Below are 27,350 nucleotides of genomic sequence, written 5' to 3' on the forward strand. Positions count from 1 at the left end.
GCAACTGTATGCGTCACAAGCCACGGCGCAACCCGTAAACATGTGTCTGTACATTGCCTTGCATTCGAGTTGGCGTTTTGGGCCGCGAGCTGAAGCCAAGAAACGGCCAAATCAACAACGTTGGGTTGTTGTCCGTAACGTGGTTGTCTTACTTCCAAAGACTCTTGTAAGGCAGTGTTGATTCTTGTTCGAGTCTGCTTGGTCGGCGTGTCACCTCTAGGGTGTACTAACAGCTCTGGGTGAATGCGCACCTCTCCGCTTTCGTTGAGGTACATAGCCGCACTCTGTTTTTAGGTAGCTTGTGAATGGCTACTTTCTCGACCCGAACCGCTCCCAGCAGGACGGAGTTTCAGTTGGAGGTCGAAACCTCGTGACCTGCTCCCAACCCAGAGATGATGGACATGATCGCTGGTGGTGGAGGAGGGTCTAGCTGCCCCAGGCTGTGCTGAACCGTGATTGGATTCGACAAGAGCAGGGAGTCATGCATTCTTTCCCGCCGTTTTGCAGAGCCCCTCGTGCCTTCGACTTATCGTTTTTCATCGCCCCATTTCTGGCTCGATTGGATGCAGCGGGGTTCCATGTCTTCCTTCAGCCAATCAGAAATGTTAACGCTCACAACCGCAGAGGTCGGTTCTTTCCCGATTCGCAGGTCACCGCAACTTTGACAGAGCAAGCGCCAACAACACCAACCGGGCCGGCACATTCAGCCATTCAGATGCGCATTCGTCAACTCGTCCCTGGCGGCTTCTTCCCGTGTTACTAACTTGAACCGTACAGTACCGATGAGCAGATGCCGCGATCTTTGGCTAAATTGATGGATGAGTTCGATGTTCTGGACTCCCAAAGGAAACACCACAATTGACTTCGGAACTTACGACATCCATGACATCGTGTCCATGTTATTAAGCACGTGTAAAAGACACATGACAAGAGCGAACTCCAGAACCATTACTCAAGAGCTTGGCTGCCAGGACTCCGTCTATGGGGGTTCAAAAGATCCATGAACATTCCGTGATTCCAAATTAAGACACAAGCCACATCATTGACGCATGTGGTTCTGATCTCGTGACTTACAGACATCTGGATCTTGTACATAGCTTTCAATGTGGAACTGAACCAATAGCCATCTTCAAATCTTCAAAGGTCAACGGCCATAAAACAGCCACGCGCACAGACCACCAACATCAGCCCTGTAGCCTTGCCCAACGGGTCCAGCTCCCATCAGCTGCAGCTCAGCTCAGCGTCGCATTTGGTCGATCTGGAACTGATCGCTGCAATCGACCCGTCCGTCGTCGCGACTTCATTTTCCGTCAGATTCCACCTCCAACTTCACATCACCACCTCCTCCAGCATTTGTAGCAGCGGACATTAGAACCCATCACCCAACGACACTACCAAATCATCCCATAGCTGCACCGCAAAAAGAACAACATCCTCAAAAGGCGTGCGCGCCCCTCGCTCCTCGGAACATCACAGCCACCAGACGGGAACAACCCGCCGCGTCTCAATCCGGCCCGAAAACACCCCAAAACCACCACACCTTAACGCTGGCTGGACCTTGAAAATTGCACCGCCGCCGCATAACCACCGCAAAAACAACGAACATCAAACACCACCAACCGCAAAAATGTCAGCCGACGACCCCTCCTCAATCCCCACCTCCACCTCCCGCCTCTCCTCCCGGCCCACCAAACGTCTCCGCGCCTCCTCACCAACCAGCCTCCAAGCCTCCCACCTGCAACAACTCTTCGCCAAACCCGACCGAGAAATCATCATTCCCCCCTTGCCCTCCTCCTCCTCCACCTCTTCTTCTTCACGACTACCTCCGCCCCCGGAGATCGTGACCAACGTCCAGGGTTCTTCCGCCGGTGCGGGATCGGGCGAGTTTCATGTGTATAAAGCCGCTCGTAGGAGGGAATATGAGAGACTGAGAATTATGGATGAGGAGGTTGCGAAGGAAAGGGAGAGGGAGGAGTTTGAGGCCAAGAAAAGTGAGAGGGAGAGGGCAGATGAGGAGAAGACTAGGAGGAATCGGGAGAAGAGGGAGAAGAAAAAGAATAAGGGGAAGGGGGGCAAGGGTGGTGGTGGAGGTGGGAATGGAGGGGGTGGAGGTGGAAGTGGGAATGCGGCGACAGTAACTGCGGCGGCTGAAAATGGGGCTGGGAAGAAAGAGACGAAGAAGGAAGAGGATGGAGGCGTAAAGGAGAGCACAACTGGAGCTGGAGCTTCTACCAAGGACACTACTGGTGAGAAGGCCGCGAAGGAAGCGGACAAGTCCAGTTCGACCGCGGTGGCAGCGGCAGCTCCTAAATCCGCAAATGGCGAGTCCGGACTACTCATTGTTGAAGACGACTGAAGCAGGACGTCTAATGGTTTAATCCAGCGAGTAGAGCGGCAACCAGCGACTGGGGGAAAGCAAAGACATCACGACCTGCAGTTACGGAACAAGGATATACGTCTCGACCAGGCCTTACAGAACCCCTTTTATCTACCATGCCAAGGTCTATCTAGCATTTACATAAAGGGGTGCTCATGCAGTATGGTGGTATGCGTTGACCACAAATGAATCATTAACGGGATATCATACCACCTTTTGCCGGACTGACTCTAATTCAGTAGGCCCTGGGCTACCCACCCGCAACCGTCATTACATTTACTCATCACCTCCGCCAGAGCTGACACCGACACCTGGCTGTGCCTTTCTGGCACTGCAGATATCGTCAACTCTCAATAGGAGGCAGGCAGCCTGTTTGTGTAGATGGTTAGTAAACAGTATAAAGGCAGCGATGGTGAATGTGAAAAGAAATCAAACATACCTCGATAGCAGTCTTCATGCTCTGCACCTTGATGGCCTCGGGCTCCCAGACACCGTAATCCTTCATATCCACAATCGCACCAGTATCACCGTTGATACCCCACGAGTTCTTGCCCTCGGCGTGCTTCGCGCGGAGATCGGTGAGCACGCGGACGGGGCTCTTGCCGGCGTTCTGGATAAGTGTGCGGGGAATAACCTCGAGGGCCTCGGCGACGGCCTTGTACGGCCATTGTTGGACACCCTCGATGCTCTTCGCGAGCTGTGTTAACCTGACGGACACGGCCATCTCGGTCGCACCACCACCGGGCGATAGCCTGGGGTGGAACATGACGTTGCGCGCTACGCCCATGGCATCCTGCAGGTTGCGCTCGATCTCGTTAAGGACATCCTTGGAAGGACCGCGGAGAAGAACGGTGCAGGCCTTGGGGTCCTTGCACTTTGTGAGGAAGGTGAAGTACTCGTCGCCAATCTTCTCGATCTCGAACAGGCCGCAGTTCGTACCGACGTCGGACTCCTGAAGATCCTCTACTCGGTTGACAATGGTGGCGCCCGTCGCCCTGGCGATTCTGTTGTTGTCGGTCTTGCGCACACGTCTGAGCGCGGTAACGTTGGCCTTCATGAGGTAGTGTTGTGCGAGATCTGTGAAAAGAACATCATTAGCCTGCCTGCCATCGGCACAGCATGCGCTTCCGCTGCAGTAAGTTGAACTCACCCGAGACACCCTTCTCTGTGATGACAAGGTCGGGTTTGAACTCAAGGATATGCTCGCACATCTGCTTGACCTGCTCCTCCTCAATCTGCAGGATGCGGTTCCAGTCCTCCTCCTTTGTGATCTCAATGTTTGTCTGCGACTCGCCCTTCTTGTACTCGAGCGGGCAGTCGAGCAGGATGATGCGCGGGTTCTCGATCCTGCGGCGCATCTTGGGGTGTGTGATATCCTTGTTGAGCATGACGCCGTCCAATACCCTGCTATCCTCGATCTCGCCGCCCGGCACCTTCTCCACGCGCGCGTACCGCTTGATGTCCACCTCCTTCTTGCCATTGCCCATCTCCCACGTCACGGTGCGCACGGCCTTGAGCGCCAGCCCGCACATGAGGTCCGACCAACGGGAAACGTACTTGGTGCCGATCGAGGACGAGATAAGCTTGTTCATGGCCTGGTCATCGTTGATGTCGATCGGGAGCGAGATGTCTTCGATGATCTGCAGGGCGTCCTTGAGGGCGCGCTTGAAAGCCGAGATGATGACGACGGGGTGGATGTTGCGCTCGAGCTGGGGGAGGGATTGCGCGAGGATCTCGCCGGCTGTTTGTGATACCACATGTCAGTAAACGGTATGCGGCGCAGTTATAGCCAGAGTTTCCCCTACCGAGAATGATAACTGTTGTGGTACCGTCACCAACTTCTTCGTCTTGTGTCCGGCTGAGCTCGATCATGCTCTTGGCTGCGGGGTGCGACACCTCGATCTCGCGGAGAATAGCATGGCCGTCGTTGGTGAGGACGATACCGCCCATGGGGTCGAGAAGCATCTTGAGCATGGCCTTGGGGCCGAGGCAGGATCGGATGATATCAGCGACACTACGAGACGAGGGGGCGGTCAGTCAGGGTCCATGGCGGGGTGAAAGGCGGTCTCTCATCCGCTATTAGGGGGGGTTTGGAACTGTACGTTTTGGCGGCGGCGATGTTGGACATCTGAGCCTTGCGGCCAGTCTGCCTCTCACCACTGTTGGTGTCTGCAAGGGTAGGAGGTAAGGTCAGTATGCTGCATGGTTACTACCGGCTGATAAGTGAGGATATCCCCAATATCAAAAGGGGTAAGAGGTAGCTTCGGGCGCTGGAACATACTCATTACCAGGACCGGTGCCTGCATGGTGCCTGATTTATATGGGTTGCTTTACTGGAGACTGAAAAGAAGAAAGCTGTATAGAATCCGTCCAGATGGTGATGCTTCAGAATGCGCGGGGAGAAGCAGGATGGTTGGCAAAAATCTGGAGGGAATGGCCGTTGTTGTTTGCTGTTCTCCAGTTCAATGATCGGGCAGGCAGCTTCAGCGTCAAGGTGGGATGCTGGACCCCCTCGAAAAGTTGATAGAATCGACCTGGACCAAGCTCCCTTTCTGCTACCGTTGCCAGTGGACGGCACCCCACCGCCCAAAAGGTGGGGCAGAGGACTGCCGAACAGAACGGAAGAACGTGCGTGTCGTGGCATCCGCTGCCAGCTGTCAGCGCTAACGGTCGCGCAGCAACGGATTGTTGATACTTGCTCAGGGGACTACAACTTATTTATAGTTCATAAGGTACACTCCTGTCTTGACATCTCGATGTTTGAGCTATCCAACATGCCAGTTCTTGCGTTCAGTACAGTAACGGGGGAGCTCTGTTCCGTACCACATGTAACACAACTCCAAGCCTAATAAGCAACAAACGCCATACGCTGTGCCGTGTGAAGCAAATCTCTATAACAACATTTCCATCCCAGCTTTACCAGAATCCTTTCAAAGCATCATACTTCTCCTCCTCGAGGCCCTTCCCTTGGACAACGACCCGCCACTGTCATTCCCAACATCTTCCTCCTCCTCTTCCTCCTGCGGTTGCTCCTCGGCCCACAAGCTCTTTTTCGGCACCAACATTGAAGCCCTTTTCCGAGAAGATCTTGGCTTTGCGGACGCCGTTGCTGTTGTATCAGTCGAAGCAGCTGAGGACGCCCTTCTTGAACCCTTTGGTGCCTTTTTATTACCGAGAACATCACCGGTAGTTGCTTCTTCCTGGGGTGCTGCAGTATCCGGAGATACACAACTAGCAAAGTCATAGAGATCTACCGAAGCTGGATTTATCGCGAGTTGTACGTCCTCTTGCTTTTCCGTGAGGATCGTAGGTGCGGAACGGCTCATCGATTGCCTCCCCTTTCCACCCCTGGGCCGTGTTGTAACACTATTACTCAACTCCTTTTGAATCTGAGCCTCGACCGCTGCGTCTTCGTCCATCTCCTCCGCAGCTGGGGGATTCGGGGTTGGTTGCTCTCGGACCGGAGGAATCGTCATTGTACCGGCTGCGGTAGAGAAGGATGAGGCGCGCCTTCTCCTTCCCAGGTCGACCGAGCTTGGGAGGATGCCGGTTGGTGATAATATTCCTTCCTCCTGGTGTGGTTCCTTCTCCTTCTCCTTTTCAAAGAGCGTACTGCTGCTCAGACCGCTCATATCCACCACCGGCGACGGCTCGGCCTTGACCTTGCTTACTGACGCCGGTGCTGACTCGTCCCCCTTGCGCTGTTGCTGCTGTTGCGCTGCCGGCCTGTGGAGGAACTTGCCCTCCCCAGAAACGGCATCAAAGAGCTCCTTGGTCGGTCGCCGCATCTTGTCGCGCAAATTGGGCTCCGTATAGCTGATGGCCGCTCTGGCACGCCTGCTAGGCCGCGACGTCTCTCCATTAGATGAAATGTGGGCTGGCGGCGGGGTGTCGTGGGTCACAACAGTGCTTCCGGAGGCGCGCTCTGGTGTTCCAGGTGTGATCAGAATATCGGCTTCGGGAATCTCGGCAACTTCAGGAGTAGGTTCCAGGGCCGGTGGGAGGATCTCGATTTTCGTGAATGCCGACGTAGAAGTTCCTTGCGCTTCTTCTACTGCTGGGTTCTCTTCCGGGAGCGGCAGGTCAGCCTTCTCCTTGCCCATTTGTGCCTTGTGCACCTTCACCGGCTTGAAACCGTCGTCCACCTCGTGGGCCTTCGTCGCCTTCTTCGGAGAAGCAATGTGCTCGTTCGTGCTCTTTGCTGATAGTGGAGCTCTCGGTTTCGTTGCGGTCTCTTTGATGCTTTTCCTCTTTTGCGGGTCGCGGGCAGAGAGTCCTTTCTTCTTCCCAGTCGTATTGCCGTTGTCCTTTTCTGGCTGAAGCTTGGTTGCCTTGTTGGGTTCGTTTTCGTTCTCGTCGCCGAACTTTCGCTTGAGGCCTGCTCGTACCGTCTCGCTTGGTACAGCCGATGCAGATTGTTTCGGCGGTTCCATTTGAAGGGGACTGGACATTTTGGTGGGTTCCGCAATTCTCGATTCTTTCGGTGGGCTGAATAAGATCATGTTTGGTCTCCTGTCATAGTTAAGTTTGGGCGGCGATAGTGACGGCGGCACTTGGAGACCCCTAGGGCTCTCTTCCACTTGCTCGGTAGCTTCCGTTTCTTCAATCTCGGAGTTCTTGTTTGGCGACGGTGATCGATGTATGACCATATCATCCTCAACAAACCTAGATACTGGCGGCGGTCCAATGTCTGGCGAGTCATTCGAGTCATCTGCCTGCATGCACAATGCTAGGATCTCTTCGCTGCTGTTTGGCTGTCAGCCATCTGCTCCAAGGAATCATGCACCGGGAGCTTTATGCGACTTACTTCATCGTGGCTCGCGCATACGTCTTGTTCTCGTATATCGGCGGTAGCCTCCCTTCCTGCTCAGCCAGTAGTTCCTGGTCGGCCTCCTGGCGTGCTCTTCTCAGGGGAGGGCTCCGATGAACGCTTGGTCGAGGTTGCGCGTATCGCCTTTCTTCTGAGGGGCGTCGCTTCGAGGGTGGCTCCCCTAAGCTTGCCAGTAGCGAACTGAGTTCCGCCAACTGCGTCTCCATCTTGGCCTTGACCTCGAGCGCATGATCGGCCACCCTTTGCGCAGCGTTGCCTTGGAGCTCCTTTTCGAGGCGCAAGACCTGACCATGAAGTTCGAGGTTTTCCGACAGCAAACGAGCGCATTCATTCTCCAGCCCACGGATACGGAGTGACTGTGTGGAATTGACCCGAGCAATATCTCTGTTTTGTCTGAGGAACTTCCTACGCACTGTCAAGACGCGATTGGGTTAGTTGAGATGTCAGACTGGCGCGTTTAGGGAGACAGAGTCGCGACACATACGAAGCTCGAGATTGTCTGTTGACGACGAGACAGACGACATGGCTTGTTCGTTGAGGCGGGCCATTTCGCATTGTCGTCCTCGCGGACAAGACAGCAAAAAAGGTCTGTTGTTAACTCAACCGGATCGCTATCGTAGACATACAATACTGATCGTCGAGTATGTGAAGCTGTTTGAGGTGGTGTTGTTTGGAATGCGATCGATACGTTGGGGAAGGAAGAGGCTGGGCGTGTGTCGAATGGCGAGCGGGCGGGTGCAACAGGGCGGCGGATTGGGTGGGAGCGGAGGTGGCCAAATTCCCAGCTGTCATTTCGCGAACATTTTTGTTTACTCTGGTTCCCAAAGCGGTTTAGCGTCCCGGTTCTCTTGCAGTTGGCCCAGGTCTAGGGTTGACCAGCAACGGAGTTCTGAAGCGGGGACGCGGCCCACTGGAAGCTTCACCTCTCAGCAGGCACGTCACTGTCTTCAGGGCGTCCGACGCCTGCGGTGTTGCCTGCCGCGCAAGCGTCCGCTGCATGAGCAGTGCCGGCCACTGACAGCATCAGCAGCAAGCAATCAATCACAACAACAGGACGCTCTTTCCTCCCGTCTTCCACCTTGTCAAGAACTTCCACTTGGATTCGACCAACTGCTCTTGACTATTCCTTAAACACATGTAGATCTCAAAGCTTTCCACCTTTTTTTTTCCATCTTCCAAATCACCAACGCCGTGACTGCAGCCACAATGTCTGCCTTTCCTGCCAGAGGTTTTTCGTCCATGGGCGCAAGCACCACGGGCCAGTCTCCCGCCCTGGTTGCCAGAGTCAACGAGAAGAAGGCCGAACTGGAGAATCTCAAGGAGCTTCGCGATCTCAGCGCGGCAATGGCAACGCAGATGGAGGCGCTCGCTCAAAAGCTGGCTACCCTTTCCGATGGAACAGAAGCAATTGCCCTTGTTCTAAGCAACTGGCATAATGTGCTAAGAGCTATCAACATGGCATCTGGTAAGCGTCATCTACACCACACCATCATCCCTCCTTAGTATTAACATGATTGCCTCAGCCAAATTGCCCAAGCCAAGTGTAGGTGTCCAAGAGCCCTCAGAGAACGATCTTCCCCAGACTCTTGTTCGCATTCCAACCGAACATGCGCCTGCACTTCAAGCACATGCGGAGGGAGCTGCAGAAGAAGAGTAAACCGAAGGAACCTAGGTCACCTCGACCAGCCAGGCACACCATTCAGCCAGTTCTTCCGGGGATTAGCTAAGGATTCAAGTCAGAAGTAATCATTTTGATGGATTATATGCTACTATCGCACCAAGGTCTTCTACAAGGAGACGCAATCCAGGTCAGAACGCTTCATGTTAAGAGTATGATACTATGCGGACTGCCCTGCTATTCACCAGTGCTGCCAACCTCCGTTTGTACATTCCAAGTACGAACTGAAAGAAATGTTTGAGCAACCAGAGGTAGGCTGTTTCTACTTGATCACTAATAAAGGAAGTCGGTGTTGTTGGTCGAAGTCAGCCAGGGGGTTGTTGGAGGAAGTCGCCGCTTTAGGGCATCGGACAACAACCACCATGAGACCACGGGCACTTGCAGTTACGAGTCACGCAAAGGCGCTGAGAACGAATGGCCCTCAAGCATTGTGGTGAAGATGGGAAGGAGTTGCGGGCAAGAGCTTGACTGCCAGTTCAGGGAAAAGGGAAGAGCGCCCGCCGCCAGTACCAAGACGCATGACGTTCTGGATGAAGCACAAAAGCCAACTGCCTCTAGGACTCCAGCACATTTTCTCGACCACTTCAGTTGAATCACTTCATCAACCAAGGACCCCAGTGCCCAACTGCTACACCAGCATAATTGTTCAATCAATAGCCAGCAAGTTTTCGATCAGCCTTCCCCGGATCTAGCCCATCACAATCTCACTTTTCTGGATAACAAGCCACCCCGCGTCTGCACAGAGATAATCTTGTCTTTTCCCTTGTGCGAAATTACTCTGGAACCCTTGTTCAGGCCAGTCAGCATCACAACTAATCGTCTGGCCTCCAGATCTTGGCCTATTTCGGGAAGAGCCGATATTAGAACGAAGAATTAATTACAGTCATGACGACCACCCACACCTACCACCACCGACATGGAATCGGCTTCGATATCCACGACCATGGAATACACTCCAGCTTCTCCCCCCACAGACTCGACAACAATCAGTTTTGTGTCTTGGATTCAAATTCAGACACCAACCACAATCATAGCAAGAAGCCGATCAAGACTCAGACAATCAATCTCCAGAACACTTGCTTGGGTAGCCCCGAGAAGGCAAATACCAGGCCCAGAAGTACTGCTAGACACCAAACTGACGAGCCTGAACTTGGAACCGAGACTGCTGGTCAAGTGCGCGAAAAGCTAGGCGAAGAAGCCAGTCCTGAAGCCGGCGCGGCCCTTTCCGCATTCGTCTTAAAAGGTATGTGGTTCCCTCTATCGATATCTGGCAGTTAAGCTACCTTCGTGCAATGAAGACAAACTGACTTGAGCTTGATGGGTCTCTCAGAATTTTTGGAAAACAATCCTCTTGCCCTTGAAAGTCGAAATCTCCCTAGCAACGCAGAGCAGTTGGCCAAACACTACGCAGGTCACTTCGAGTGGGTTTTGTCATTGCCGGCAAAGACACCGCCCGAAGGATGCGCTCATCCGATCTGCTCTCACGATAACCCAGAGAGTTGCGGCTATACGGGATGCGGAGAATGTGCTCACCCTGACTGTTCTCATGAACACCCTGAGCGCTGTGGCTACCAAGGATTCGAGAACCCGAAAAAGCTGCTTTACTTTGGCTGCAACCTCGTCCCACGTCGTTCAAAGTCAATGCCGGATGCCATGTTAGGCACCGACAACGGAGACCAAAGTGCTGATATTTATACGCTTGTAGCTACCAAGCTGGACGACGTCGAGCAAAGCGACGTTGTCGTGAATAATACTGTTCCGACAAGCATCACGATCCATCCCGACGAATCCCATCTTCAGATTAGGAGCTCCCACATTACCCCCGAGACAATTGATGAAGAGACGGAGAGCATGATGGATGACAGGGTTGGCGAGTTTGAAACCACCATCGTCCAAATGGACGCCGATTCCAGCTCCAGCGTGGCTGAAGACACCAGCCCCTACCGTACGGACGATGAAATGCGCGATGTTCACGGACAGGTTGACGTGGACCATCGACATGAGCCTCAGGCGAGCTTCGAGTCAGATTCTCTTCTGATCGGCGAATACCAGTTTGAAGAAGAGAGAGATGAAGCTCGAGAATCAGATTCACATTCAGTAGACGACCGCCATGCCCAAGACGAGTCCCGAATGTGGGAGACTGATTCATGTCACCGATACCACCATCATTCCTCGGAAACCGTGGATGATTGTCACCAAGAGTCTCAAATGAGGTGGGAGACCGAACACCGTCACAGATATCGGCACCACCTCTCGGAGGTCATGGAAGACGAACGCATGGAATCAACCAGAATATTTTCACCCATCCCGAGTCCTGCGTCCAGGATTGAGGACTCGGTTGAAGCTCTTGACAAGATGGAGGATGAATTGGAAGCCATCAATGACTTGGCGCGAGTTGACCGAATCTTGTCTCCTGTGGACGCGAGAATACCCTCGTGGCAGAGCGTCCAGAGAACACCCAAGGCCGCCCCACCTCAACGCACAAGCTCCAAGAGAACTGGAGCTGCCACGGTCCGCCTGAAGGATGTCGATCGCTCTTCAACGTTGCGGAAGTCAAGCTCGATGAGCTTCACCGAGGATAAAGCGGCTGCTAAGAAGAAAGGCACAGCAACCAGGCCAACCAGCCTTCTGCCACTCAGGCCTCCGGCCAAGTCTAACAAAGCGCCCACTGTGGCCTCGTTCGAGCTACCCGGAGAAGCTGTGGCCCGCCGCCTCAAGGAACAGCGTGCATCCCGTCTTTCACAACAAAACATTTCTGAGCATGCTGCCTCTATAGATGATTCCTGGACTGCCTCACCTCCCAAAGTTCGTGTCAGATCTACCAAAACGTCCACGCGAGCCGCTTCTGAGCTACCCGATGGGGCAATCTCACGTCGCAGGAGAGAGGAGGTGGAGGCCAAACAGCGAGCTCAGGAAGAGGACCGTAAGGGTCGCGAGTCCAAGGCTCGCTCGGTCCGTGCCAGCGTCTCAAAAGCTACGAATCCTCGCGAGACGGTTGTTAGTCGGGCGCGGCAAGGGAGACCTAGTGTTGCTCGTGCGTTTGATGGCAACAATGCTAGCGGTTATGCAGAGCCCCGTTCTCCTGTATCAAAGGCACCCGCTACAGCTTCCTTTGCGTCACCGACAGCTTCTTCAGCGAACAAGCGGAATTCTACTTTGGGCAGATCGGCCGCGTCGACCAAGCGACAGTCGTATAATGCGGCAACTCTTCCGGCGCGCGGCCGGTTGAGCATGATTGACTCGCTGTCGGCAGCCAATGCCGGTCGCGGCACCTCGAGGGCGTCGGCAGGTAGCAACCGCAGTGGCGTCACAGGCAGTAGCACAGTTAGCAGGCGTAGCACAGTGAGCGCGGAGGAGGCACAGAAGCAGAGGCAACGGGGCAAGGAGGTATTTACACGCGACAATAGCTATGCGGCAGAGCGTGAGAGAGAGCGGCACGAAAGGGAGGAGGCGGCGAAGAGAGCCCGAAAGGAGGCGGCTGATAGGTCTAGGATGCAGAGCCGCGAGTGGGCAGACAAGCATGCACAGAAAGCCGCTACTCTTAGTGGAAAGAAGAAGAGGGACAGCATGGTCGGGAGCTCTCAGACCATGAGGCTTCGTTTCACATCCTGAAGAAGTAGGGTTGCACGATGGATTCGGCATTTCGACGCGAGTGGACGACGACCTGAAATGTTGGAGTTGACGCGGAGTTTGTGGCTCAGGCTTTGTTTCCATTCCGGTCTTGCATGCTTCTCTCTTTTTCTGGCCTGGAGTTCATGGTTTGTGTGGGCATTTTCATGAGGAGGTTGCATAGCAGTGTCTGCGTGTACTTTTGTTTTCTTTTTCTTTTACTCGCATTTTATGGTCTTATCATGTTGGCTTCCTTATCCTTCCAACTTGCTTTATTTTAAAGCTTTCGGAGCACCATGGTGGCAGCCATCACCATCTCTTGAGCCCGGCGGTTGTTTTTAACGACCTTTATACACTGAGGCGCCCCGGAAATACCTCGGATTACTTACAGTATGGTTAAACGGACTGCTCACCAACCGATTGGACGATTGGGCTTTCGGAAGAGGCAACGAGTCTTTCGGTTTTAGGCCGTTAGGTTCTTATCGTACGCGGCGGCAACTGTTTGTCACACAGTCTTATCGGTCAGCCCGCCGCTTGGTATTTGGAGCGCGTTTTGGCGGGGTTATTTTTATTTTACAGGAAGTTCAGCTTAGCCAACGTGGTCATGATATGAGGCGACGCTGGAAGTTAGGTAGATAGAACAGATTGAGATGAAGAACAATCAACAAGAATTTTTGGCAGGGCGCTTGTGACGAGTGGGAAGAGTGTCAATGTGAAGTCAGAGCCAAGGCGACGACGACACAGCGGGTGTCATGAGTAAATTGCCTCGACTTTGATCTGTCTCGCATACCTTCCTATTCGAGACTTGAGACTTGATCTTGTTACATTTCACAAACTTGTGATACGCGCCGATCGCGAAAGGGGACGGAGTAGACGAGAAGAGGTTACTTGGGGCGATTGATGCCGTACCGGGCCCGGAGCAAAACGACCTCTGTCTGGCGGATGTTTACTGTCGTCTCTTGACGCCCGTTTCCAACTTGCTGCTGTTATCTCAAAAGACACGGGCCGGGGCGTAGCATCCGTCTGTTGCATTCGTTCCGCATCATTTATTTCATGTTTCCTTGATGGGATGGCAGGATTGAGGATTAAGGTCTGAGGCTTGCATTGTTTATTACAGTGGTTCATGTTGTTGGTCAGCTTATCAGGTACGGCCTGGATGAGCAGCAGCATCGATCAACCTTCCACTTCTCCCGCTGTTGCTTTCACTTCCTCTGCAGGACAGGTTTTGGTCAAATGAAAAATACAAAGGACGCAGCACCGAAGAGCAAACTGAAGCAGTGACCGTGGACATCAACCTCACCAACAGCCAACAACGTCTCTCGTTTGTTCGATTCTGGGCTGGTCTCCCTTTCTCCCTTTTGATCGAGTCTTATCGCTCAGTTGCGGCATCGTCATTGTCGCTGTCGCTCCTTCATCCTTTGCCTCCTTTCTTCTTTCATTCATTCGTTGTCTCGGTTTCGGTTATGCCAAACTTACATCATCGTTCGGATTATACAGCTACCTTACCTTGCCTAGGCAGCCCGTGTCTTCGACGCCCGACGCGCATCAATCATCCGTTCTAACTGCAACTTCAACATCTTACCATGTGCTAACAAATAGAAAACATTTTCCCCAAAGGGTCCTCGAGTCACGCAGTATCTTTTCAGACTCGAAGCCAAAGACATTCGAGTTCAAGCCCGATCTTTGAGTCCCATCATCAGTCACTTTCGCGCCACCTCTCCCACCCCAACCACAGGCACCAACGAGCAGCTCAGTAGCATCAGCAATATGGGAAATCTATAGCCGAGAAGCATAGCGCGCGTTGGACCTCAAGGACCGGCCGAGAGAACGACCATCAACGTCAAGAGAAGCTTTTCTTTCGCGAAAAGAGTCGCGATGCCAAGCCCGCCGCGATTGCCTGTGCATGACGGGGTCCGTCTCGGCACCACATCCCGCGTCGATCAGGCCCTGGATTCAGACGAAACATCCACTGCGGACGCCGCTGTCAGTGTCAACTCAGTGGAAAATGGGGAACCCCAACCGCCGACGTCGATCCTGGGAGTGGGCAGTCCCGGTACCGGTAGCACCCCGCTCCTAGCATCATCCACAGCCCGAGCTAGTGGTGATAGCAGCAGCAGTGGAAGCTCGACTCCAACGTCACTAAATCTTCCCCTCCTCCAGGATGAGAAGCCCCGGTATATGCGACGGCGGCCCCGGCTAATAAAGAGGTTATCAAAAAAGATGGTGTTCTGTTCAGCCTGGGTCTTCGTCATTGGCTTCCTGTGCGTCTGCCTATACAACTACCGATATAATGCCAATGGCCGCGCCCCCTCGTTTGCTCACCCGGACGTGGAAAAGGGCACCCTGAGTAGTACCACCCAACACGGCAACTACGGCGACAACGACGGTGACGGCAAGGCAGACAGTGGTGGTAGTACAAAGGCAATAACTTCATCTGTCGACCCGGATCTCGAGCTAGGTCTTTCGTCCGCATCTTCTCCTTCGGCTTCGACCTTTTCCAACTCGTCCGCATCTTACACTTCGGTCCCAACTCCAACACATAAGATTGCAGACGCCCAGGACGCGTCACAGTTCCCATCCACCACCTTGTTGACCGTAACCACCACCATGGCCAAAGAAAAGCAGCCCGGCGCTACAGCCACATCTCCTGCAGTCACATTGCGCCAAGGCCGGTACATTGGCGTCAGCTTGCCTGTCGAGTACCGCTTCCCCAATGCCATTGAGGCCTTTCGCGGCGTTCCCTTTGCTCAGACCACCGGAGGAGAAAACCGCTTCCGGCCACCCAAGGCACTGCCGGACTCCGAGCAGACGTTCCAGGCTGTCAAGTTCGGCGAGAATTGTCCTATAGGAGGGACGGTAGGCAACGGGTTTGGAGAGAACTGTCTGAACGCCAATATCTACAGGCCGGCAGGTCTCGTTGATAACGATGGACTGGCAAAGGGGGACAGCAGCAACAAGCGACCAGCATTGCTGCCTGTAGTTGTCTACATCCATGGAGGTGCCTTCAACGGGGGTATGGGCGTTGAACGCAATATGGCGAGCTTCATTGCTTGGACCGATGCGCCCATGATAGGCATTAACTTCAACTATCGTGTTGGTGCCTTGGGGTTCCTCCCCTCAACATTGACGGCCAAGGAAGGATTATTGAATCTGGGGTTAAGGGACCAGACTATGATGTTGGAATGGGTGAGGGAGAATGTGAAGGCCTTTGGGGGCGATCCGGAGAATGTCACTATCATGGGACTTAGTGCTGGTGCGCATTCGGTAGGTTCTATCTTCGGCCCCCTTGAGTCTCGATCTCGTATTTCGAGATATCTTCATACACATCGCGGGGACTCGTGCTGACCCAATATTCTCTTTCTAGATTGGGCACCATATCATGTACTACGCCCGCAAGGCGACTCCGGCACCCTTTCACAGAGCCATCCTAGAGTCCGGCGCTACTACTGCTAGAGCCGTCCTCCTCCCAAACCATCCTCGTCACCTGGTCCAATTTCGTGAATTCCTCGCCGCTGCTGGCGTCGACGGCGCACCGGAGGATCAAATCTTCGATCATCTTCGCAAGCTTCCGCTCGAGACCATAGTCAAAGCGTCCAAGAAAGTCTGGGACCGCTACGAACCCAGCGTAACCTGGCCCTTCCAACCCGTCATCGACGGGCTTCACGACCACCAACAAGCCACCAGCAACAGCAACAGCGAAACCACTCCCGTCCTAATCCCCGACATCCCCATCACCTCCTGGCGACAAGGCAAACACCTCCGCATCCCCATCCTGACGGGCTTCAACACCAACGAAGGCGCAACGTTCATCCCCGGCAACGCCAACACCAACGGCGACTTCCGCTCCTTCTTCAAGACCCTCATCCCCACCCTCGCCGAGACCGACCTCGCCGCCCTCGAGCACCTCTACCCGGACCCCGTGACAAACCCCTCCTCCAACAACCCGTACCGCTCCGTGCCCGCCGGCAAGGGAGCCCAATGGGCCCGTCTCGATGCTGCATATAGCCACTACGCTTACATCTGTCCCGTGCTGCAGACGGCGCACTTTATGAGCCGGGCTGGGCTGCCGGTTTATGTCTATAGGTTTGCGGCCACGGGTAATTGGAACGCGGCGAATCACGCGGACGAGGCACCCGTTGTGACGCATGATATGGACTTTTTGAGGTCGTTGGGACCTCCCGGGAGGAGTAAGGGGTTGAGGAAGGTAGCGGATGGGATGAATGCTGCTTGGGGAAGGTTTGTTAGTGGGGAGAAGGTTATTGAGGTTGAGACGGATGGGAAGGATGGTGGGAGTGGGAAGAGGGCGGAGTGGCCGTTGTTTAGGACGCCGTTTGGGGATGATGATTTGGAACTAGACCGCGGCGCTGGGAACAAGACTGCGGAGAGAAAGACCGAAAAAAGGAGGTGGTCATTGTCATCATTGTGGAAACAGAGCAGCAGTGATGATGACGATGAAAAGTCTCCACCAGAGGGGACGGGCAGGATGATTGTTTTTGGAGAAGGGAATAATGAGCGGGCAGGCGGTAGTAGTCCTGGTACACCGGCTAAGGAGGAGGTTCTCAATGGGATATTGTTGAAGGCTTGCCGGTTTTGGTGGGATCGGATAGAGTTGAGTGAGGGCTTGGGTAAAAGCCGCGAAGAGATGGGGAACGCGGGGGCAGCTGCGAGGGCTAAACTTTGATTGGGGGTTGAGTACGTGTGTAGAATGTTCATGCCGAATCGATTATGGATGGTGTTTTATCTGGGGCTTATGAGTAGGGCCATGGCTGGGGTACAAAGGCGTAGAAGTGTGATGTATACTGCCGCATGGGCTTGTTCATGCTAGGTACTTGCGTTATGAGTAATGGTTAAGAAAAACAAGGAGTTTTAGATGGGTATCGGATAGGCAAGTCCCTAGTTTGGTTGGGATGAGGAGAGGCGTTTTCTCCTGGGAGGAGAAGGAAAGGTGCAAGTCATAGTTGAATCATTGTACGAGTATCACGTTTACTCGCTACATATTCACGATCTGTTCTACTGTGAGGTTTCGGTGAGTGATCGTTTGGATTTTGATTTGCATTCAGTTCCTCCGTCGTTGTAAACAACTGCTACAGTGGGTCACCCAAAAAAACACCCAATTTTTTTTTTACCCGCAAAAACACGCCTAAACTCACCTCGGTCAAACCTTCGTTAACTATACGGTTTTATTGCAAATATTACACCAAAATTTATACAAAGAGATCTTTGAAAGGAGTTTATAGGGAAAGTTGTCCGGATGAATGCACTCAAAGAGGGCGCGAGATCTTAAGTACCAAAGTTACTTTTCAAAAAGCAATCTGATTTTTACCCACTATAATGCGCTATAAGTCCACTATAACCAAATGTATCTCCCTTACTCGTTCTTTGGACCGTTCATTTCCCACCAGTAACAAATGGAATTGAATGATAACTTTATATTCAAGACTTATAGCTATTTTCCTTCCTCTCTGTCAAGTGCATCCCTTTTTGAAAGGTGGTTGAGTGGTAAAACCGCGGAGTGATAGACTTGAGTTTTGGCCCTTTTTGCGAGCAAAAAAATCGTTGGGCGTTTTTTTTGGAGAGGCACGTAGCATGAAATCCTCAACTACTCTGAAATATTCCGCTCACAAGTAATCACGTACGCATCACGAACACCACAAACAAAACAACTGCCAAAAGGTAAACAACAAAAAGATTAATAATGACTTGGCAATAAGACTTTGACGATATCGAAAAGAAAAAAAAATGAGAAAAAACATACAACACCTGGGATTCGCTGGTCGTCACCGACCCAACTACTAGTCAGGCGATTGGTAGCTTATCTATGGGAGAGCGGACGGGATCCCGAGTTTTCTACCATCTGTGGTCGTATGTGCTTGTCTGCAGCGATGCAATGTCTTATAAAACGATTTGTTGTTATTATTGTGGTTGGCGCGATGATTGAAAATGGTGATGGCTGAATGGCGATGGCGAAATTGGGTGCGGTGTGTGCACCCTGTCTGCCACCGGGTGGGTTCTAGCGAAGGAGTTTTGGACTTTGGAGCACTTCTAGATCATTGAACTTAGGTTGGAGTTTTGAGCGGATGTTCATGTGCTACATACTATGAAAGATGAGATGAGACGGGTGCGCAAGGCGCTAAAGGAGAATAGGAGAGAAGGAGGAAGGAAAGAAATGATGAGGAAGGGAAAAAATGAATCGGTGCATCGCGGTGCGTTTGAGCCTTCCCCAGCTCGCCCAGCAGTCGTGGAATATCTTCTATTGTCTTTGGAGCCATTGCGTTGTCTGTTTCTGTGTTTCCGAGAGCATTTGCGATGGACGCCTCTGAGGTGGTGACTCAACTAGCCTTGGCGTTCTTCATTGATGACTGCTGTCTGGATTTTCCCAGAGCAAGTAAAGTACTCTTCAAGGCTCGATCGAATCGCCTATTTGGCCAAAGTCTTGGTCGGTGTTGGGTTTGGAGACGCTTCTAACCCTGCTGAGAAGCACATATTCTTCCACGGTCAGCAACTGTTTGAGCTCCTGCGCTGCCTAACTCTTTCCCGAGTTACTTTGCTGTATGGGGTTCGTGTGGAATAGTCCCAATCTCAGGAACTTTCAATTTCTCTCGTCTCCGCCGATGCCCAGCAGATTTTTCTGCCTGTAACCGTCGTGAAAGACGCTGGAAGGGTGTGAAGAGGGTGGAGCTAGAGAGTGACGAGCCCGGCATCCGGTTTGGTTGGAGACTCAGTTGTGGACTAGCTGTGCGGTGGTCGCTGCGCCCAGGTTAACTCGGGATTTTGAGCTAACTCGGCGTCCGTGTTCTCTTTCGTGGGATTTAGTTCTACTCCCGTCATAACGTGATCCATAGAAACCTCTGAGGGAGCTGTTTCATAGGAATATGAGGATGTGCTGAGTGCAATGCCTGAAGTAGATGAGACCGTGGCCGAGCCATAGGTGGTGACCGAAGCGGCCTGGCGTCTTCGGGGTGGAGTGTTGTTGAATAGTATTGACGCGGGAGCATCAATTTCGGGATTGCCGAATGATGTGAGGACGGGATCCTGCATCCACAAGTACGGGTCATAGGATACTTGAGGGTCTGAGGAGTCTGGGAGAGAGAAGGCGGAAGAAATTGCGCTGGGGGACAGGGTGTCCGCGTACCAGAAGGAGGGACTGGTGGTAGGCTGCTCAACATACTGTGGGTATTCGAAGCCGTCGTTATAGTGGCCAATGCCGGCTAGGTCATCTTCGGCAAGAATAGATAGAGCCCCCGTTCCAGCCATGGCACTGTCATCAGCGTCGTCTACATACTCAAAAGCAATGAACTGTGCAATCGTATGTTCCACCGAGTTGCTGACTTCGTTGTATCGTTTCAGTTTACTAAAATGCACTCTTCGTAGATGTGCAGCGGCGTTATAGTATGCCCCGTATTGCTTTTTGTTTGAACATTGCCTGCAATCTGCGAGCAATTTTGTTGGCCGTACGGAGTCCGGAATGCTGTCCAGATCTGGTTCACTGCAAACCCATTTAATCTTGCGACGGTGTATCGCTACCATATGACTGCCCAGGTCCTTTACGGAGTTGAACCCATCCGGTCGGCGGTCACACTGAGGGCATTGGGGCCTCGTGAGCTCAGATTTGTCCTCCACTTCCGTAACAACCAAGTTCATGTCCGTCCCAGACGGGTTGAAGTCAGCGAGCCCGGTAGTGGCCTTGCCTTTTCTTTCATTGGCAGTTGTGGGTAGCAGCACGAGTAAGGATAATTCCTCTAAATGTTTGGCCAGATGATTACCAAACGCCTGAGGCGTCAGTTCCCAATCACTCGACATTGATCCGCTTCGTCGCTGTAGAGTTCCTTTGTAATCACATAGGGGGCAAGCCTCAGCACCGATCTTCTCTGGTAGTCTCCCCAATCGTTGCGTGTGGGCTTCGACATTGCCGGCTTTGATGATGTCCGAGTGTTTGGCTTCCAGACAACTGGGACAAGAATAACATCTACTTCTTCATCAACCAAGATGGGAGCATCAACACTGCAATGCCTTTCCTTATTTCCAGGAATAACAGCGCGTGCGCCAGCAACACCCAGAGCAAAAAAGGCAAAGAGCCCGCGGAAGAACCAACATCACACCCATCGAGACCTCATGATCATGGAAAGATCTTGCTCGGCCTCGGCACCTTGATCCTCGAACTCTGGTTCGGTCAGCCTCTCGAGTCCCAGCCTTCATGGGAAGCCAACTTTGGTCCCAATGGCCAGGAAACGGAGTTCACCAAGTTCAACGCCGCAGCGACCTGGCAACGGATGGTTGCGGATCATGGTGGACCGATACTGCACAACATTACTCGGCGATGTATTTACGGCAACTTCGGCTTGGCCACGCAAAACCTGGAAGACACTGAGCTGATCAAGGCGGTTTATGGGAATGTCGTGATGGAATTGCAGAGGCTCTGTGACGCACTTTCCTGATGGGAAAGCACATGGCAGTGACTTTCTTTCGCAGGCAAAAGATAGCTAAAGCAAAAAGAGAGTATGAATGAAAGAGAACAAAACCAAACGGATACAGACTGACTACTGACTTTTCTTCATCACGCCCTTATTAACTCTCCAACACATGTTACACCTCAGTCAACCTTGAATAGAAGTTGCTTGACCGTCTGGGACTTGTTTTCGTGCCCACCGCAGGCCACCGACGCTAGGGCTTGTCCAAGTGCGCTTAGTAACCTAAGATACGACAAGAACGAAGTAGACCACGGCACCACCAGCTGCCCGGATCCTGTATGAGCGGCGTCCAAAATAGGCATAAGCCCTCTAGAAGTGAAACGGAAATCGACAAGTGCGGTCAGGGACAAGGCTGAAGGGAAGAGACTGTAGGCAGAACCATCTTCACGCTCGGAAGATAGGTAATGAGCACCTCACCCAGTCTCACCGGAATAAGAAGACATTACTCGGGGCAGTAGTATAGAAATAACATAAATACTGAACGTTAAATTGTTCCAAAGTCTTTTCTATTTACTAGTGCTAATAGTGGAAGAAGAAGTAGCTGAAACCAGTGCAGCCTATGTAGAAATAGGTACCCAAGGAGTGGACGGATATGCCACTGTTCTGACACTTCAAATCAGGTTTCTACGCCTGATGTTTCGGATGGAGGAGGTCGAGGCATCAGGACATCTGGTAGAGATACACCGTTCAGGTCTTCGTAAATGACCGGGCCGCTAGCAATCTATGGTATCAAAGCTATCAGATGGAGTTGGTAGTTCAACGGGTGCATGGAACTACATAGTGGAAAACCCGCTGGTACCAGTGGGTTTCAAGGTCTGCACTCTCAAAGAGACTTCCGTGAGGGGTGTAGGGGTCTCGTAGCAAGAAACTGCTCTGACGGGTGTAGGGGTCTCGTTCAAAGTGAAATCCCATCAGTTGGTCAACCTCGCGAGAAAAAGAATCCCATGACTTCCTGTCATCTTCTTTGATGGCGCAATAGCTGCGTCTGATAGCCGGGAGTGCTTGCTGCATCACCGTCCGCAATGGCACTTCATAGTCCACCGTCAAATCCAAATCCCGCATATCGTTTGAGATGGCGAGTAACGCAAAGAGATAATCGCGGCGTTCGGTGGCTTGGAAATTGCCATCCACACAAATTTGGAGCCACTGGCCGAAGCTTCTGTGCCCATTTTCCCGTGCTTGCAAATGTCGAAGTGGAACGCTGGAGCCGGTGATACAAAGGAACTTCGTAAGATCACGATAGTAGTTCCTTAGATGGGTTTCCTTGTACCTCATATGAGGAATACACTCGAAGCTCTTGAGCGTATGAAAAGCTCGGTTAAGATCGGTATCGGTAATGGATCGAGACCCGCACCTCACCACCAAGGACCGGGACATATGTATCTCCTGCAATATCCATACCCTTCGCCAGTACGACCGATTGCATAGCAGCATGATCGCTTTCATCGTCATCCATGGAGGGTAAGTATCGAATGTCTGCTTGGGTTCAAGAGGCTCCAAAATGCGGGTGACGAAGCAGCAATGCTTCGGCAATGACAATCGCCCATATTGACTGCATGCCTCGAGAGCGTCAATAGCCAAGTCGCTGTACCATCCAGCAAGTCCCAGCCAGGCGATAACTAGCGCAGCCTGGCCAAAGATCTTCCCCATTAGCCGCACTTGATGTGGTTTTTCTCCATATTCTTGCCGTTGGTCGATACATATCGCATCAATCCACAGAGGATAATTGGCAAACTCGCCGGGTGATGCGCGGATTTCTTTTAGGGCTTCGTATAAATTCTTCCGAGCCCGCAGAGGGTAGCGGCTGTTGATCATAATAACGGGGTCGTGTTGGTCGTCTTGCAATCCCCATTCGTATGATAGGGCTCGGTAACGTGGCTTTTCTCCGAGTCGAGCAGGAATCATGGTAAGCTCGATTGGATCGTTGGCGTTGGAGCTGGGCAGGAGATAAACCAGGCGGATGGAATCCTCGTGAACTAACTGTTGATAAGTGTCGCTCGAATTGTTTGAGCTCTTACGCTGTCGGGAGGGGCGATTGCGGTAGAGAGACCGCATTGAAGCGCCAAGATTAGACCAAAAGCCGGGATCGGAGGCCATTGTTGGTAGCGCTGGCAGGTGTACTGGCGTAATGGCTTCCAATTCTTGGCCTTTCGGAAGATTCTGGGTGCAGCTGTGGGAATAGAAAAGGTCCAGTGTTGCAATCGGCGAGGATTGATTGTGAGGGATAACATGTTTACCGCCTACTGAGGTAGACAATGTTTTTGACAGGGAAAGTCAGCTCATGGCTGAATCGTGTAGCACACCTTGGGTTAGGAAAGCTTAGACTGTGTTTGTTTACGTACCTTTTCGTTACAGAAGCGTTCATACACCCTTTTTCATACGACAGTCGTACAGAAATGCTCGCGTTTAGCACCATGCCGTATAGAAATGCAATATGTGACCCCCTCATAACAGCCTTGACCAAGCGGATAGAATCCTCATATTCAAGTCACTCATACCCATCGTTTGACCATGACTGGTTCAAAACAAGGGAAAGATAGCCAGAGCCTGAGGCCATTTCTCCTGATGAATGTCGAATGGGTGCTTTGTGTTCCTCCCAAGAATACCTGGAGAAAGTTGAGGGAGAGGGGTAATGTGTCTTGGACTCGGGCAAAACAATACACGAGGTAACATTGCAACGTCGGACAGAGAGGTCAAGCAGCCAATGGTCGGCTGGGATAACCAACCTCGCGCGGCTAGACCTGCATTCCGTGGTAATTAGGAGGAAAGCAAGGTGAAGGAACAGATTCAGCTCCTAAACTACTCGTCAGGGCTAGAAGCGAAAGCGGCCCCGGAGTAGAGCTCTTCAAAAATGGAAATGAACCACGGGAGCTTTCGCGAATTCATCGGTAGTCGGGATCATCGTCATCGTCGCGCATCGTGAATCGAGATTGAGGGCGTGATGCTTCGAAAGTCAAGAGGTCGATACATGACCTGCTTGCCGGCACTTGGGAATTCCCCCTTGGCTGCGGCCTGTGCTGCGCTCAACGTCCAGGTGAGAATGATTACCCAGAATATGTTCAGGTGCTGTGTGCTGACAAGGGGCTTGGAATAATGTGCCATGACGGTCAACTCACGAGTCATCAAAACGTTCCTACAGTGGTCTCCGGAGGCTATCGAGGTTCCTCTGAACGACGGCTTGCGCATCCAAATCCTTCCCACCGTCGACGATCTTCTTCGTGCCCGAAAACATCAGTTTGCGGCCTTTGTTGCCTCGGAAGGCTTGCTCGTCGTTTAGGATGACGATCCCCTCCATCTAATTCCCAGAGCCAAGCATATCGAGTCAGCGCTCATGCAGCTCGTATGGAAGGACGGCAATGAGGTTGACGACGAGGAGGAGAGTGCTCCTCCCATGGTGGAACGAATCGTTGAAGTCGATGCGGAGAGCGGCGAGCCGAAACGAGAAAAGCGACCGGTTCACTTGCTCAACACCTATCTCGTCAGCATCACGCTCTTGATCGTTACAGTATCCCTTAGGTCCGCCTGGAGGCAGCTCGCTATTGAAGTTATGGTTGATGGTGACTTTGTCCGTCTTGCTCTCGTCGTCCTGGCACCGGTCCAAATCTTCTTCACTCTATTCTTCGCTCAGGTCATTGTCGACTGCTTGGCTCAGATATTTGGACCTATTCAACAGCTCTCGGTCAACTCAAAGTTTTACTCGGCCAAACTGCCGCCGAGGCTGCAGACCCCTACCCTACCTCACGTTACGGTGCAGTGTCTGTCTACAAAGAAGGCCTCACCGGTGTCATTGCTCCCACAGTCAAGTCGATCAAGCACGCCATCTCCACGTACGAGCTCCAGGGTGGTGCGGCAAACATGTTTATCAATGATGATGGTCTTTAACTGATCTCCGAGGAAGACCGCCAGGAACGAATTGAGTTCTATGCAGACCACAGCATCGGTTGGGTTGCCCGCCCTAGACACGGCGAAAACGGCTTCCAGCGCCGTAGCAAGTTCAAGAAGGCACCCAACATGAACTTTGCCCTCATGATCTCGTGCAAGGTGGAAGAAAAGCTTAGCCAAATCCAGAGATCCCCGGAATGGTCCCAGCATGACGAAGCTCAAGCCTGTGAGCGCGCCCTCCAAGAGGTTCTCGAGGAAGATGGCCGTGCCTGGACTGACGGCAATATTCGGATGGGCGACTACATTCTCTTGATTGACTCGGATACCCGTGTATCAGCCGACTACTTGCTTGATACTGTCTTGGAGATGGAGCAGTCCTCTGACGTTGGTATCATGCAGTTCTCATCGGGTGCTATGCAGGTTGTCCACACGTATTTTGAGAACGGTATCACCTTCTTCACCAATCTGATTTCCAGCGCTATTCGGTATACCGTCTCCAACGGCGATGTTGCTCCCTTCGTTGGTTACAACGCCATTCTTCGTTGGTCTGCCATCCAGCAAGTCTCGTACGGGGATGAAGATGGCTACGAGAAGTTATGGTCCGAGAGTCACGTGTCGGAGGATTTCGACATAGCTCTACGATTGTAGTGTAACGATTATATTATCCGTCTTCCTCCGTGAGAAATATTTCTAATGACGAAGTTGGACAATTGAATACGTGTAAGGGAAAAGCAGCCTCGCCGCGCGTGCTTTGAAGTTATTTGTCAAAGCTGTTTAGTATCCGTAGGTTCCCAGGACTGCAGGTAGAGCCACAAGTGACAAATAGGCAGTTAACAGAAACTGTAAAAATGGGCAAGGTAAACAGATGGTGAATTACCACTAACACTCTGTCTCCATCGCACCGCCCAAGCCATTGGGATCTTCAGCACCAAGACAATCAACCCGCTGACGCGGGATTCCATTTTGTACATCCATCAGCCCAACCACTTACTCCCTCACTCCTCCATGTCCCCCATTCTCCCTCTCCCCAGCGTCCCCATCCCCGTCCCCGTCCCCGACCTCCCGGTCTCCAGATGCAACCCACTCCAGGTCCTTCCGAGCCTCTGGCTCCTCTGGACTTCAAACCTCCTTGTCCTCACCAAATTCCACACAAACAACACCACCATGTACGTAAAAATCAGCACCATGGCACTAATCGGCCCCAAGATCGAAAACACCGCAAACCCATAACTCGCCCTCTTAAATGCCTCCTCTTCCCCAAGTGCGGTATCCAACCCGACCTGCATCCCCGACAGAACCACCACAATCCACGCCGTCCCGCCTATAACCCACGCGCTGTTTTGCACGATAAACTGCCCATATGAAGTCCATATAGCCATGAACCCCAGCGACAAAGGCCCCCGCGTGAACATGTAAATGAGGTTAAGTCGGTTCAGTCGTAATTCGCCGTAGATGAACCGAACGGCGATGTTCTTGTATATCGCGTCTGGCGAGGCGAGCAGCTCGTCCACGAAGAGACGCCATTGATCCCAGGTTACTTCGCGTGGGAGGAGGCCCTTGACGGTAGCGAGATCAAAGTCGCTCTCCCTTTGCACCAGACCAACATAACTGAACAAAAACCCAAGCGCTGCTTGCCGGCTTTCGCATCGTTTGCATACCCCCGCGTCATCCTTCTTTTGTGCTTTGTCGTTTGCTTCCCGGTCTCTTTCCCGTTCCCCATCACTCAGCGCCACCACTGCTCCTCGACAGCCCCCCTCGCCTTTACATGTCAACTCCCTTGTCCAAAACTCCCTCGTAAACAAAAACTTGCTGACAGGCTTCAGAAACACCCTGCCTCCTCCCCATACTAAGTGTTGCTCGAGCTTTTCAGTGACTATCGGCTCCCGATTCATAAGCACTTGTTGGTGCAAAGGGTGGGGCGGTACCGGACGCCCGGCTAGCCATAGCAGATGGCGAATGGAGTGTAGCCGGGAGAGGTCGAATTCGCGGGCGATAAAAGAGGGCGAAGGGCCTTTGTAAAGCGATTCGATGTCGTCGATTGCTTCATGAGGGCGGGTGTTGCGGTGCGAGGCTGGGAAGAAGTGTGTGTAGGATGTTGAGGAGGGAGGGTTGGTAGTGGAATAGATGGTGGAGTGGGTGGTAAAGGAGAGGGGAAAGAGGGCTGTTTGGGAAGGAGTTGATGATACCTGATAGGATGGACTGTTAATTCTCGGCGAGGACATGGACGTCAAGTGGAAGTGAATGATGAGGATGGCAATGGGTAGGACGTACTGTTCTGTATGTCATTTGGATTTGAGGTTTGGAACTGTCGGAGGATGTTATCCGGTTTGGACTTGAAGGGGGGTTTTGGTCCATGTCCGGCTCAGGAGTTATCGCGTTTATGGTGATGATGATCGTACTTGCGGCGTTGGTATTTCGTGCCGTTTCCCGTCTTCAGTCGGTGGTAGCTACGTCGATGTAGTTGCAATAGAACTTCAACTGCGCGGTTGATGCTTTTATAAAAGT

General features: G+C 52.5%; 11 protein-coding genes across 11 annotated transcripts; 6 read left to right on the forward strand and 5 right to left on the reverse strand.

The window, feature by feature from the left end:
- Window positions 1-1,315: 1,315 nt before the first annotated feature.
- On the forward strand, window positions 1,316-2,739 carry B0H65DRAFT_195080 (uncharacterized protein). The gene has a single exon (XM_062821703.1). The coding sequence runs from the start codon at window positions 1,628-1,630 to the stop codon at window positions 2,354-2,356; it is 729 nt and encodes a 242-aa protein (XP_062681710.1). The 5' UTR covers window positions 1,316-1,627; the 3' UTR covers window positions 2,357-2,739.
- B0H65DRAFT_195084 (chaperonin Cpn60/TCP-1 family) lies at window positions 2,505-4,576 on the reverse strand. The gene is made up of 5 exons (XM_062821704.1): window positions 4,480-4,576; window positions 4,183-4,391; window positions 3,528-4,118; window positions 2,817-3,454; window positions 2,505-2,746 (listed from the first exon to the last, which is right to left on the reverse strand). Exons 1-5 carry the CDS (start codon window positions 4,503-4,505, stop codon window positions 2,654-2,656), a joined length of 1,557 nt encoding a protein of 518 aa, XP_062681711.1. The 5' UTR covers window positions 4,506-4,576; the 3' UTR covers window positions 2,505-2,653.
- Window positions 4,577-5,076: 500 nt separating this feature from the next.
- On the reverse strand, window positions 5,077-7,965 carry B0H65DRAFT_493764 (uncharacterized protein). Its single transcript, XM_062827770.1, has 3 exons — window positions 7,693-7,965; window positions 7,185-7,620; window positions 5,077-7,123 (listed from the first exon to the last, which is right to left on the reverse strand). The coding sequence occupies exons 1-3, from the start codon at window positions 7,754-7,756 to the stop codon at window positions 5,308-5,310; spliced, it is 2,316 nt and encodes a 771-aa protein (XP_062681712.1). The 5' UTR covers window positions 7,757-7,965; the 3' UTR covers window positions 5,077-5,307.
- Window positions 7,966-8,414: 449 nt separating this feature from the next.
- Window positions 8,415-8,865, forward strand: B0H65DRAFT_425347 (DASH complex subunit Dad2-domain-containing protein; the record flags this gene model as incomplete). Its single annotated transcript, XM_062824569.1, has 2 exons — window positions 8,415-8,673; window positions 8,732-8,865. The coding sequence occupies 2 exons, from the start codon at window positions 8,415-8,417 to the stop codon at window positions 8,863-8,865; spliced, it is 393 nt and encodes a 130-aa protein (XP_062681713.1).
- Window positions 8,866-9,547: 682 nt separating this feature from the next.
- Window positions 9,548-12,856, forward strand: B0H65DRAFT_195148 (uncharacterized protein). Its single transcript, XM_062821705.1, has 2 exons — window positions 9,548-10,129; window positions 10,217-12,856. The coding sequence occupies exons 1-2, from the start codon at window positions 9,772-9,774 to the stop codon at window positions 12,496-12,498; spliced, it is 2,640 nt and encodes an 879-aa protein (XP_062681714.1). The 5' UTR covers window positions 9,548-9,771; the 3' UTR covers window positions 12,499-12,856.
- Window positions 12,857-14,370: 1,514 nt separating this feature from the next.
- Window positions 14,371-17,176, forward strand: B0H65DRAFT_425300 (Alpha/Beta hydrolase protein; the record flags this gene model as incomplete). Its single annotated transcript, XM_062824563.1, has 2 exons — window positions 14,371-15,759; window positions 15,860-17,176. 2 exons carry the CDS (start codon window positions 14,371-14,373, stop codon window positions 17,174-17,176), a joined length of 2,706 nt encoding a protein of 901 aa, XP_062681715.1.
- A 2,048-nt stretch (window positions 17,177-19,224) lies between these two features.
- On the reverse strand, window positions 19,225-20,295 carry B0H65DRAFT_573788 (uncharacterized protein; the record flags this gene model as incomplete). Its single annotated transcript, XM_062830559.1, has 1 exon — window positions 19,225-20,295. One exon carries the CDS (start codon window positions 20,293-20,295, stop codon window positions 19,225-19,227), a length of 1,071 nt encoding a protein of 356 aa, XP_062681716.1.
- A 187-nt stretch (window positions 20,296-20,482) lies between these two features.
- B0H65DRAFT_465483 (uncharacterized protein) lies at window positions 20,483-20,952 on the forward strand. Its single transcript, XM_062826812.1, has one exon. The coding sequence runs from the start codon at window positions 20,502-20,504 to the stop codon at window positions 20,928-20,930; it is 429 nt and encodes a 142-aa protein (XP_062681717.1). The 5' UTR covers window positions 20,483-20,501; the 3' UTR covers window positions 20,931-20,952.
- Window positions 20,953-21,492: 540 nt separating this feature from the next.
- B0H65DRAFT_195202 (heterokaryon incompatibility protein-domain-containing protein) lies at window positions 21,493-23,306 on the reverse strand. The gene is made up of 2 exons (XM_062821706.1): window position 23,306; window positions 21,493-23,203 (listed from the first exon to the last, which is right to left on the reverse strand). Exon 2 carries the CDS (start codon window positions 23,058-23,060, stop codon window positions 21,720-21,722), a length of 1,341 nt encoding a protein of 446 aa, XP_062681718.1. The 5' UTR covers window positions 23,061-23,203; window position 23,306; the 3' UTR covers window positions 21,493-21,719.
- A 462-nt stretch (window positions 23,307-23,768) lies between these two features.
- B0H65DRAFT_573794 (glycosyl transferase family group 2-domain-containing protein) lies at window positions 23,769-25,493 on the forward strand (the record flags this gene model as incomplete). The annotated part of the gene is made up of 3 exons (XM_062830560.1): window positions 23,769-24,197; window positions 24,270-24,790; window positions 24,862-25,493. The coding sequence occupies exons 1-3, from the start codon at window positions 24,064-24,066 to the stop codon at window positions 25,491-25,493; spliced, it is 1,287 nt and encodes a 428-aa protein (XP_062681719.1). The 5' UTR covers window positions 23,769-24,063.
- B0H65DRAFT_465486 (uncharacterized protein) lies at window positions 25,363-26,771 on the reverse strand. The gene has a single exon (XM_062826813.1). It carries the CDS (start codon window positions 26,735-26,737, stop codon window positions 25,841-25,843), a length of 897 nt encoding a protein of 298 aa, XP_062681720.1. The 5' UTR covers window positions 26,738-26,771; the 3' UTR covers window positions 25,363-25,840.
- Between the last annotated feature and the right edge of the window lie 579 nt (window positions 26,772-27,350).

The sequence above is a fragment of the Neurospora tetraspora genome, assembly GCF_033439725.1.
Source record: "Neurospora tetraspora strain CBS 560.94 chromosome Unknown B0H65scaffold_4, whole genome shotgun sequence".
NCBI classification, from domain to species: domain Eukaryota; kingdom Fungi; phylum Ascomycota; class Sordariomycetes; order Sordariales; family Sordariaceae; genus Neurospora; species Neurospora tetraspora.

Bases quoted from the DNA above. Each gene is read 5' to 3' on its own strand.
- B0H65DRAFT_195080 (XM_062821703.1), top strand. From the start codon at position 1,628: ATGTCAGCCGACGACCCCTCCTCAATCCCCACCTCCACCTCCCGCCTC.
- B0H65DRAFT_195084 (XM_062821704.1), bottom strand. From the start codon at position 4,505: ATGTCCAACATCGCCGCCGCCAAAAC. The intron at 3,455-3,527 runs GTGAGTTCAACT...TTCTTTTCACAG, and splicing joins CACAGAGAAGGGTGTCTCGG to ATCTCGCACAACACTACCTC. The intron at 2,747-2,816 runs GTATGTTTGATT...CTACACAAACAG, and splicing joins GCATGAAGACTGCTATCGAG to GCTGCCTGCCTCCTATTGAG.
- B0H65DRAFT_493764 (XM_062827770.1), bottom strand. From the start codon at position 7,756: ATGGCCCGCCTCAACGAACAAGCCATGTCGTCTGTCTCGTCGTCAACA. The intron at 7,621-7,692 runs GTATGTGTCGCG...GCGTCTTGACAG, and splicing joins AACAGACAATCTCGAGCTTC to TGCGTAGGAAGTTCCTCAGA. The intron at 7,124-7,184 runs GTAAGTCGCATA...ACAGCCAAACAG, and splicing joins TATGCGCGAGCCACGATGAA to CAGCGAAGAGATCCTAGCAT.
- B0H65DRAFT_195148 (XM_062821705.1), top strand. From the start codon at position 9,772: ATGACGACCACCCACACCTACCACCACCGACATGGAATCGGCTTCGAT. The intron at 10,130-10,216 runs GTATGTGGTTCC...TGGGTCTCTCAG, and splicing joins TTCCGCATTCGTCTTAAAAG to AATTTTTGGAAAACAATCCT.
- B0H65DRAFT_465483 (XM_062826812.1), top strand. From the start codon at position 20,502: ATGCCTTTCCTTATTTCCAGGAATAACAGCGCGTGCGCCAGCAACACC.
- B0H65DRAFT_195202 (XM_062821706.1), bottom strand. From the start codon at position 23,060: ATGGCCTCCGATCCCGGCTTTTGGTCTAATCTTGGCGCTTCAATGCGG.
- B0H65DRAFT_465486 (XM_062826813.1), bottom strand. From the start codon at position 26,737: ATGAATCGGGAGCCGATAGTCACTGAAAAGCTCGAGCAACACTTAGTA.